At 36.7% G+C, this 11,107-nt stretch overlaps 1 protein-coding gene across 4 annotated transcripts in view; it reads left to right on the top strand.

The window, feature by feature from the left end:
* Nucleotides 1-9,199, top strand: part of C1D (C1D nuclear receptor corepressor) — an 18,686-nt gene extending 9,487 nt beyond the window's left edge. For all 4 annotated transcript variants that reach the window (XM_035320325.1, XM_035320324.1, XM_035320326.1 and 1 more), the window contains exons 2-5: nt 3,993-4,139; nt 5,441-5,507; nt 5,995-6,050; nt 8,641-9,199. In XM_035320325.1, the coding sequence (XP_035176216.1) occupies nt 3,993-4,139; nt 5,441-5,507; nt 5,995-6,050; nt 8,641-8,817 (447 nt within the window). In that variant the 3' untranslated portion in view covers nt 8,818-9,199. The remainder of the gene's footprint in view (nt 1-3,992; nt 4,140-5,440; nt 5,508-5,994; nt 6,051-8,640) is intronic.
* The last annotated feature ends 1,908 nt before the right edge of the window (nt 9,200-11,107 follow it).

Below are 11,107 nucleotides of genomic sequence, written 5' to 3'. Positions count from 1 at the left end.
TTCTTTTCTTTTCTTTTCTTTTCTTTTCTTTTCTTTTCTTTTCTTTTTTTAAAGACAGCTGGCAGTGGATTTCTGAGGCTTGTGTTAAAGCACCATGTAAATTCAGAGATTATTTATAAAAGCCACCTGCAAATTATCCACAGTTCTACTTTTTCCTTTTCTTACATTTGTATGCCTGCCATGGGTGTGCTTTTCTTGAAAGGAGTCTGCAGAGTTCTCTACATTCTCCTGGAAGATAAATACGGACATAGACAATTTTGCTAATTGCTTTGTGTGCAGTCATCTGTTTTTTTAATATAAAATTCCGTAACACAGAATTTAATGCAGTTAGATCAATAGCCACGTTAGCACTGTAGCAGACTGCATTTAGTCATTTCTATATAGTCTGCAGAAGATGACATCTCTCTTGCTTTCCCCCTTTCATGTTTCTTTTGTGCATTTCATTTCCAATATTTCTGTCCCTTCCCCTTTTGAATGCTGAGTGTATTCTTTGCTGTTTATACTATGTTAACTGGAGAGAAAACAAGATGTTCCTTGTTTTCTAAGTAGAAGTTCACATAAATGTAGTTGTATTGGTGAATAAATAAGAATTACCACCTGTGAAAACTCATTTTATGGGACTTTTTAATCAGACTTAAATGCAATTAAACCCTCTTCATGAGGAAAACTTGTTACTTTTGTGATTTAAAGTTTTCTTCCTCAAATACATTATTTCTTCTAGGCTTTTCTTCCTGTAAACTACATGGGAATTTTTGAGCTCAGAGGAAAGGGAAAGCTGTTTTGGCTTCATATTATGAAGTCATGCCACATTTTTCTTCACTTCTGGTTTGCTTCAGTGTTCTTAATCATAGTAGACCTTTTCTATTTTATTCTTATGGGTTGTGAACTTCCCTTTCTGTTCTCAAAATCAAAGATCTTATAAAGTACTATCATCACAGATTATGCGTTCTGCATTATATTATTATTAGATAATGAAAATGCTTTCTTATCCCTATTTCCCCTAGTTTTCCCTATTATTCATATGTTTACCCAGCAAATATTTTCATTATCTCCACTTATCTGAATATTTGCACTATGTCTAATTTTTAAAGTCGGATCTCTCTGGCAAATAAAAAACAGTTGAAATCCAACAAAGAAATCCTGTGCAGTTAACATCCACTTCAGGAACTGGATTAAAATTCTGCTTGCTCAAAATGCATAGGGATACACTTGTAGAGCTTTGAGGAAATCTTGTTTATGGTTTAATCACTGAAACGTAACTATTGAGGGCAGCGTAGCCCTTAGGTGTGTTTACAGAGCCACTGATAGGTCTTAGTTCCTCGCATCCTTGGCTTTGTCATTCAGCAGGTGTGACTGTGCAGTCTGTGTTGATTTTGGCAGAAACACTTTCCGGTGTACTTGTTTTCTAACGCAGTGTAAAGTTTGTTCTTGTTGATTTAATGCTCTCAAAACTATTTTAGGCTGTTGACTGCTGCCGTGTTGTTGGCATGTGCCAACGCTGTAATGTATCCTGCTTCGAGATAAGTAATGCTGAAACAATAGTCTAATGAAAAGAGAGAAGTCCCTACACAGCAGGAGTAGGAACTTGCTCTAGTTCCCATTTAAATGAACAGAAAACACAAGTCCAACAAACTCTTGCCTCTCCCAGGGCAGCAGCAGCAGTCTTAGCCTGTGTGTGGTAGGCTTCATGGTAACGTGCAGCCTTCTTCTATGCAAGGCTGAGGCAGTTTTTCCCTTTCTTTGCTAATTGAATGCCAAGGAAATACATCATCTTACAAGGGCAGTTCTTTCTGATTCATGAGGCAGCAATCACAGAAAAATGTATTTTGGGCTGCATCTGTTCTTTCCTTCTATCTTGCTGTTGTTTTTCTGCCTTGTTCTTTAGGTTGAGCTTGGGAGATTGAGAAGGATGTCATGGGTGTTGCAGTGCCTGTTTGTCCATGTAGCTGTGGTGAAATAGCTTGGACTAGCTTTGGTGACATGTTCCTGCTGTAGGAGTTTGCTGTTTTTTTCTGTAGTTTCTGGTGCCGGATGTCCTGATAAAGGGAGAGAGAAAAGTTGAAATTTGTCAGTGTTTTCACGCGTCTATAAAATTTAGACCATAGTAGATAAAGGATTGGAGAGAATGGTAAAGCCCCAAATATTGTTGGATCGGATTACACCTCTGTCCCTGTGTGCTTAAGTATAGTAACTGTGCGCTGACAGATAGCTTCTAACCAGGCTTAACTGTATCAACAGCTGGGAGAGTCTAGTTTCTTCTGTAGCTTTGTGTGGTTTTTGTGCTGCGTTTTAAGACTACAACACAGCAACAGAGACAGTGGACTCGCTCAGTCAGCCTAAGAAGGGTGCAGGTAGCCAGGACAGAATGAAATGCAAACAATATTGTCATGCAGGGCAGAAATAGCTGTATTGATACCTTGTCTTTCTGTGGCAGTATCTCATCAGCTCAACTCATCTTTCTTGTTCAGGTATGCTGCAGGTGACTGAGACGGTATTTAGATGGAGTGAGTTATGTGCTGGGGTAGGGAGAGGACCTTCAACATATTGTAATGCTGTACTGACTCTGAAACTCTGACCAGGATGAAAAGTCATGCAGCCGAGTAGGATTATCATTCTAAACCATGCAAATAACAGCAATGGAACTGGGCTTCTTAACTGGCTGATTATATGTTTGGCATCATGCTGGTGTGGTTAAGAACAAGTTGTCGGCAAGCCTGAGTAAAATAGCTCCACACTGTTTTTCATCCCAGTCTTTGTCCTGCTTGACCTCCAGAAGACAACATAAATAAAAAGAAACCTCTCTCACACAAACCAAGATCTTGCCAGGAAAAGGGAAAAATCACATCTTTATCTAAAACAAACTCCAGTGATGTGACAGCTGTTTGCTGTTTCCTTGCTGTTTGCGTGGGCTGTATGACTTGGTGTTCATAGATCAAACTTGCAAAGTGCAGTTTCTCCAACTAATGCTCCCACCCCCTGTACTCAGCAGCTGGGAGTGAGATTATCACACTGACCCCACATAGAAGGGGCTGCGGTGCTCCAGGTGCTCACACTGTTCTTGATGCAGCCCAACAAATGGGCAGGAAAATGATGTATTTAATTTATTTCCTTATAACATTAAAAAAAATAAATAAAAAAATCATTGCTCAGTCAGTAGAAGCTGTAGAAAATAGCATATCTTTAAGTAACATCAACTCCCCAAGATAATAAGTGATTTATGATTAAAGAGGAATTAAAGATCTTGATCGTAAGCCAGCAGCCAGATGGCTTGGCAGTAGCCGTGCCATGTTACCATGAATGCTCGGATCAAAAATGGAGAGCTCTGGGATTTTTCACATCTTTGCTGCTCTCACAGTTGCTTTGTGTGGATAGGTCCTCAAGATTTGCAGAGTATTCTGAAATTAAAATGAGCTCAGCATCATTTACTGGTAGAGTTATATCGCAGATTATAATCCCCCATAGAGAATTCCAAAAACCGGATACAGGGTCCACAAGAAGAGTTTCTTGGACCAAATCCTAAATGTAGGATTGGAAGATGTAGCTGACCCTGACATAACTGGTGCAGGATAACCACTTTGAAGCTGAAGTAATGTCTGTTCCTAAGATGGGCTGAAGCCCTATCGCTGCTTTCTTAGTGTTCTGCCTGTGGCTTGGTGCAGCTCTCTATGTACTGTGATTTATGGAGCACTTCTTTTACACAAGCAAATAATTTCTATCTCAGACCATAAAAGTTAAAAACTGGTTTAGGGCTGGTACAAGAATAGGTACTCCAGTCATGTCATTTTTAACGCTCCTTCATGCAATTCTGCGCATCAGTTGAGAGATATCCCTGAAACCCCAGGTCCTTTAACTGTGTCAGCACTGATGTTACTTGCTAGAACTCTTCAGAAGATGTTTTTTATAATGTTTAATGAATAAATGTTAACGCTGTATTTTTAAATAGTCTTTTTGAGTCTGTAAGGAGGATTATTGTTTTTGTTTCTTTTTTCCAGATGGAAATGTCAGAAGATGATATCAACACAGAAGAATACCCCACTGAAATTCATGATTATCTTACAGCATTTGAAAAATCTCTTAGTTCTGTAGATGAGATGCTGAAAACAATGATGTCTGTTCCTAGAAGTGAGCTTCTCCAAAAGGTAAATCATCTTCCTTTCAACAGCCTTTCTGTTATCAAAACAGGAGTAGTTTGGAACCTGAATTGAATAAAAGCGTCTGTTTGGCTAGCCATTGTACAGACAAATATGACACTTCCTACCCTAATGTTTGACACTTATATTTCTAAGGTACCTAGAGGCTGTTACAAACGAAGCAATGAAATACATGTTCTTCTAAGGTAGAAAGTGATGATCCTCCCAGCAAATCATTTAGGTAAAGGGCATTCCACCTTATTCCTGATCTTCCTGAAAGTGCATGCTGAGTGCTCTTCTGGACTGGAGAGCTCACTAACAGTTGTCTGAGACCTTTTCACTACAAACTTCATGGAACTTGGTTAATACAGAAGGATGCAAAGATGATTTGGCAATATTGAGAATTGATCTTCTGATTCTAGAAGTCCAGACTTCCAGAATCTGGTGCTTGAAAACCAAAGATATCTCCTCGAGCTGTGTTATAAGCACAAGTCTGTAAAATCTATGTTTTTTCTTCAGGACATAAGGATAGAGGAAGGTACTGATTGAAGACCTCATACAAGCTTGTCTTCTAACATTTAGGACCTAACATATAACTTTTTTTTTTTTTAAAGGCAAGAAAAAGCTAACATGTGAGGGAACTTCTTTATTCTCTGAGGATTTCTAACATAAATAAATGAAGAAAATGGTCTTGACAACACCAATCTTTTGACAGTATCCATGTTGAACTAGTGAGCTGTACAATGATCTTATCAGAGTTTCTGGAAATCCTATAGGACTAAAACAATAAATTGACTTTGACAGTTGAAGGAAAAAAAAACACAACCCATTACCTTTATTCTTTCTTTGCTGTGCAGCCCTAAGTATTCCAGCATGTGTTGAACACAGTCTAATATGTATAGTGTTAATGTTCATACTTGCTGCAGCAATCTTAAGACATTCTTTTTAATTCCAGTGGTAGCAGAAACTATTTTGAATTAAGTTTCTGTGGAAAAAATAGGGACTTCCCTGACTATGGGAACAATAGTCTGAGCTACGTGTTAATCGATTTTGTGCTTTTGGCTATCTAGGATTGTGGCATGTAATACCGAACTGGAAAAATGGTGTGAATACTTGAAGAGGAGGGAATGATTCTGTGATGGCAGGAAAAGTAGGCTTGGATATGTTCTCAGTGAACTTGTGTTGTTTAAAAAAAAAAGCTCGTTCAGTGTATATGAATGCATTCATATGCAATTATAAAATGGGAATATTACTAAAATTTTGCACATCTTGCGTAATGTGTAAATGTTTTTTTTTTTTTTTCATTCTAGTTAGAGCCTCTTGAGCAAGCAAAGCTGGATTTGGTTTCAGCATACACATTAAATTCAATGTTTTGGGGTAAGTATATGATAGGAAATAGTTCAAATGATCACCGTTTGAACGTTTTCTAGACAGCTGCAAACATTAAATAACCACATTTCATAGCCAAATAATTAAAAACTAGTAATTACCCTGAGGACCCAAATTACTGCCATTCTTGGGGTAAATGATGTTGAAACTCCAAATCAAAAATTGCTAATTACAAAGGCTGACTTTGTACATGCATGAAGATCTTTGTGCCTTTTTTTTTTCCTGTTGTTGGCAATCTTTTCAGTCCTTGAAACGACAAGGTTTAACCACATTATGTATTTTTATTTATTTATTATATATATGCATTTATAACTGCAATATTTCATTACTATAGTGCATCAGATACTTAACTGTACAGTTAACACCAAGGTTAATAGTATTATGTGGAAACTATACTTTTCTATATAACCAATTGACTGGGCCCTTGGTCATCACAGCCTTCCACTTCAAAAAAACCTGTGTTTTCTTCTTATAGTATACTTGGCTACTCAGGGAATCAATCCAAAGGAACATCCAGTGAAACAAGAACTGGTAAGATTCTTACAATGTATGCATGCATTGCCATACTTTACTTTCCCAGGACAGTTAACTCATAGAAATAAATGTATATTTAAATCTGTGTTTAAAATTGGTATGTTGCCATAATAGCACACACATGCTACATAGTGTTATATAATTGCCTGTTCATATGGCCTGCTGGGTTCTTTAAATTAAGGAAGTAATATTTTCAGTTCCCAACAATACAGTTTAAAGCATCGCTGTAGAGCCTGCTGAAATAAGAACAAGATGAACAGTGTCATCATCTTATCTTTCCTGTTCCCCCACCTTTGTTTTGAGAATTGAATTCGGAACAGGAATAGCTCTTCACTTGTATCTGTTAAATGGAAAAATGTTACATGTCTGATAATAATTTATCACTTCCAATATGGCATTTTTTTTTTTTTTTAATACTTGGAATCATGTTAATCTCTGAGGCTGCCTTTTCTTGCTTTTGTATGACTCTGAAAGTATAGTGTGGTTGATTTACTAGCAGAGACGGGAAAGAGCCCCCCCTTCCAAGTCCTCCATTAATTCATTTTCTCAGCAGTAAAGAATCCAGTTCAGCAACAAAGCTAAAAGCTTTTTTGGCACCGGTTCTATGTGTATTGTCCAGTAATTTTGCGTTAGTGACATATTTACAACCTATAATAAATCTTTTAGGCTTGTCTCTATATTCCATTTAGATGCATGACTACAGTATAGAAACCATGGTATCTTGAAAATTCTGCTGACAAAAAAAAATCAAATAATTTAGCTTGAAGAAAAAAATAGAAATCAAAACTTAAAACTACACATTTTAATTCCTGTATAAATGAAAACATTAAATCTGGGCAACTGTCATATACTTAGATTAAATGTAATCCTTACGTAAGCTGCGTAATGGAAGATAGGACTGAAAAATGTGGAAAGCTAGGCTGAATAACAATACTTCTATTTTTAATTTTGTGAGATTTTCAGTAGTCTAGACTGTATCATATTAAAAAATGGATCAGTTAATATTTCATGAGCTTTCAATCAGTTTCTTGTTCCTCCTATATTATATAGTGTCTGAATATTGTGTTAATTTAGGTATACTAAAAATAAATTGTAACTCTTCTGCTGTGGATATTTTATGCCGGTATTTTACTTCACAATTGCCAGTCATTTTAACTTGAAGAATGAGTGAATTATCATAGGCTAAATTCTTATCCAGGTTTCTTTTCCTTTTACAAGTATGAAGGTGAATGAATGTGCTTTCCTTCCTTCCAAGAGCATTGTAATGTTCTTATTTGTGTGGAAAGGGAGTAAAAAAGACTGTTCTGTCATGATTGTTTTGCTTTTAGAATTGCTCCTTCTGTATATACAGAGAGTATACTGGAATTCAAACGATATTAATAAAGCTCACATTCAAGCTATCAGAGTTCATTTCTTTTGCCACTTTGACATCTGTCAGCTCCTTCTTCCCATGCCGATGCATGTAGGTTTGCCACCTGTTCTCATTAGCCATCTCAGTCACCAAAGAAATACTGCAGTCTGTCATGATTTCGGGCTCTGTAAGGCTGTCTTCATTAAAGCTAGGTTTTTGATATGGAAAGAGCATCCAACTTTTTGACAAATCATTTGCTTGTATGGGTCACTGAAGAACTGAAAATCAGTTTTGTAGTGCAGATTTTGTAACATTTGTTCCTGATTAAAAAAGCTATCAATGGCTGTGTGGGTTATCAGCATGTATTTAGTTATCAGTATCTGTAAATGTTCTATTAATCCACACTTATATATTGTTTTACCTGACACATGAATTGGATGTGCTTTACACACACACTACTGTTGTTTATTGCTTGTATTACAGTAACACCTAAAGCCCCTGGAGTTCAAGGCCATAATTGGACTAAATATCTAGATGTGAAATCTGTCAGCCAAGTTATGTATTTTACAGAATTAGTGTGTCTCCTCTACTTAGTGGAGAGAAGCAAGCACTTCAGAGGGTGATTCCCGTCTTAAAGGGTTTTAATTACACCCTCAGAGTACCCTTGTTTATCAATTGCAGAACTAGCTGAGGATGAGTGGGTACATAGATGAGATTATTAAACTGGGACGGGGCTGAATCGGAGCCATGCTTTGTTTAAAAAAGCACAGGCACTAAATTGTTATTATAGACTAAGGATGACAAGAAAGGAAAGTATTCCCTCGCTTTATGGTATGACAGTGGAAGCAGACAACAGACTTCTTAGTTACTTGCGGTTATGAAAGAAACCTCTGGTACAGCTGGAAATCTTAGGCCAAATTCCTTATCAGGTTCAATATCTTGTGTTTTAACTTTGCAAGATAAATAAAATTCTGTTGTCTCACTGTAAATTTGTCGTATTTCATGTACATTTGGTGATGGATGTCATGCAAATATTAGTACAGTAGATATCTGTGGTGGAAAATCAGCTAAAAGGGAAGCTTGAAGTTTGCAAAGAGCCTGGTACGTATTTAGAAGATGTGATTTTTTCTGTGTATTTTGGTCACAGAAGTATGCCGTGCAGAGTGCTTCTACTCATTGATTTTACTTTAGCAGCAATCTTGAAAGAATGGTGTGAAACGTATTTTTTTTTTCTAGGAGAGAATAAGAACATATATGAACAAGGTCAAAGAAATTGCAGACAAGAAAAAGGCATCTAAACTTGATAAAGGAGCAGCTTCCAGATTTGTAAGAAATGCACTGTGGGAACCAAGCCCTGAAAATGAACGTACCTCCAAAACTCCTCCTAAAGCAAAAAAGAGAAAGATGGACTAAGTTTTTATAATATAATAAATCCTTATATAATCAGAGACACCTAGAATTACCAAAATGTGGTTTGTAAGCTGTATGAGTTTAACAGAAGTGCTATATAGCAACATTGTGATGAAGTTATACTTAAAAAACAGGATTGTATTTTGTCTAGAACATATCACTGAGGTAATTACATTATATGTATATCTGATGTATCAAACGTGCCATTTGATGCTAGGAAGTAACATTTCCTTATTCAAATGATGATGACCTGACATAAACTTGCTGGTAATGGATACTAGTGTTGTTTTGTTATAATGTTTAAGAATTAGGTTTTTTACTCCTGGATGATTGACACTTTTTATATGTATTTAATTTCCTGAATATAAAAACCAGTCTCAAATGATGTGCTGTCCAGTTTGTAGTGTTTATGTTAAAAAAAAAAAAAAGTTTACTTTCCCGTTGTCATTGTGTGAAATGCTGTATTCGTAGTATATATAAGGTTCATTCACTATGTTAAACTGTTTCCTTTTCAGCTTCTGGACCTGAATTTGTGCCATATTCCCTTACTTCTGTTGCCTCTGAGGAAACTAATCTTTAAGGGCTATGAGCAAACAGCAGGAATTCCACTCTAAGCCCCTGTGTCAGTCACTTGAAAAAAAAAACATAACCCAAGAGGGTCCTTTGTAGGAGCTGAACAAAGGAGGGGACAGCTATTAGGAAACAGCACATGCAAGAACTTGATTGGAATCTTGTCTGCAGTGCTCATCTTTCCCTGCTGACACAGAGAAATGTGCTGTGAGGTGCTAGGAGTGTGGTCATTCATGGCTATTTCTTAGATAGTAGGGAAAGCATTATCTGGTACAGTTCAACTACTCTTCTGCCTTGCAAATTATTTGTTACCCTCAGATAAATCCAGTACACCTACTATAGTACTGCAAGCTGAATGATTTACAATGGGTGATTACGGTCCTTAGAGTCGTACTGCATCGTGCAATGCAGAATCTGGACTAATTTGAATGAGGTGCTATAATGAAGGTTCTCTTGTCATTGAATATCTGATAATTAATATTGAAAGGTAAAAGACTATCAAGTTTAATTAACTCAATTGTGTATTCTAGAACCTTTTTCCGTGACTAGTATGAATTTACACGTTTTTGTTTGTAGTAAAATCTTTGAATAAATAGCACATCCTTCAATCCAGGTAAAGCAATGCAACTAAAGAGAACTTGCTTATACAGATGCTCATGCAGGTACCTAGTTGCAGCCTCAAATCTGCAGGACTACTTGTGCATACACATGTCAAAGCCCCGTAAACGTTTGCCAGCTGAAAGCTAAATTGAGACTGTTTTGTTTCTACAGGTTAATGTCAGAGTTATGCAAAACAAAGAGCTATTAGACTCATGAGTCTTTTGTTGCGATTAAGGTTAAAAATGTGAAAGACCCCAAGTGTGTTCTCACCAAAGACCAGGTAAAGCAGTTCTCTTGGTGTGTACAGTAGGTTTGGGCAGTTTATTTGGAAATCTGTCCTGTCCTGCAGTCCTTTTGAACTTAATGCTGCAAATGGTATCTGTAGAATATAATCAAAATTCTGAACTTGTGTGGGTATAGATGCTTTAATATGCAAAGCATGAGTTTCAAAACATCTATCTCAAACACAGTTAATATATATATATATTTAATTTAGAGGACAGGTTTCCTATGAACTAATTAGTAATAAAATAGGATACAAGTGGTCTGAAGTGGCACAAGCCACAAGCACTTTAATATAGAGATTTTCCAGGGGATGGCGTCTTCTACTTTGGCACGCTGTCTTGAGGAAACAGGTAGATCAGCTTGTATTTATGCACAATGCTGTTAATTAAAAGGGAATTGAAGGACGTTTCCATTACATGATTTTCCTCTTAAGCTTATCAATTACAGCTTTTCTTTTAAAAGGTTAATTTATAAAAAGGATCATAATTCAGTGTCCAGTGAAGTACACAGCTTTCATTGGTAAATGTTTAGACAAGAATAATGCAAGGATATCAGCTAAGAGTTACTGAGGTAGAAATCTGTCAGGTAGCTGGCATTTGTGATAAGCCAGTTTATATACATGTGACAAATGTGACTCTGCAAATGCTTTAGGCTTGTATGGATGTTCTGGTGACAAAACCTGCGTTTGTGGCTTTTCCGATGCAAAGAAAACAACCCCTTCAAATGGAGGAGCATCACCATGGTCCTGTTACTGACTCTCGGCCTTAGTAGAAAGAGGCTTGAAATACATGATCGTGAATGCCAAGTATTTTTATATATCACTGAGGTGTTCTTAGGA

Source organism: Oxyura jamaicensis, chromosome 3, assembly GCF_011077185.1.
Source record: "Oxyura jamaicensis isolate SHBP4307 breed ruddy duck chromosome 3, BPBGC_Ojam_1.0, whole genome shotgun sequence".
In the NCBI taxonomy this organism is placed as follows: domain Eukaryota; kingdom Metazoa; phylum Chordata; class Aves; order Anseriformes; family Anatidae; genus Oxyura; species Oxyura jamaicensis.
Note: the sequence above shows the minus strand (reverse complement) of the source record. Positions and strands in the feature narration are given on the sequence as shown.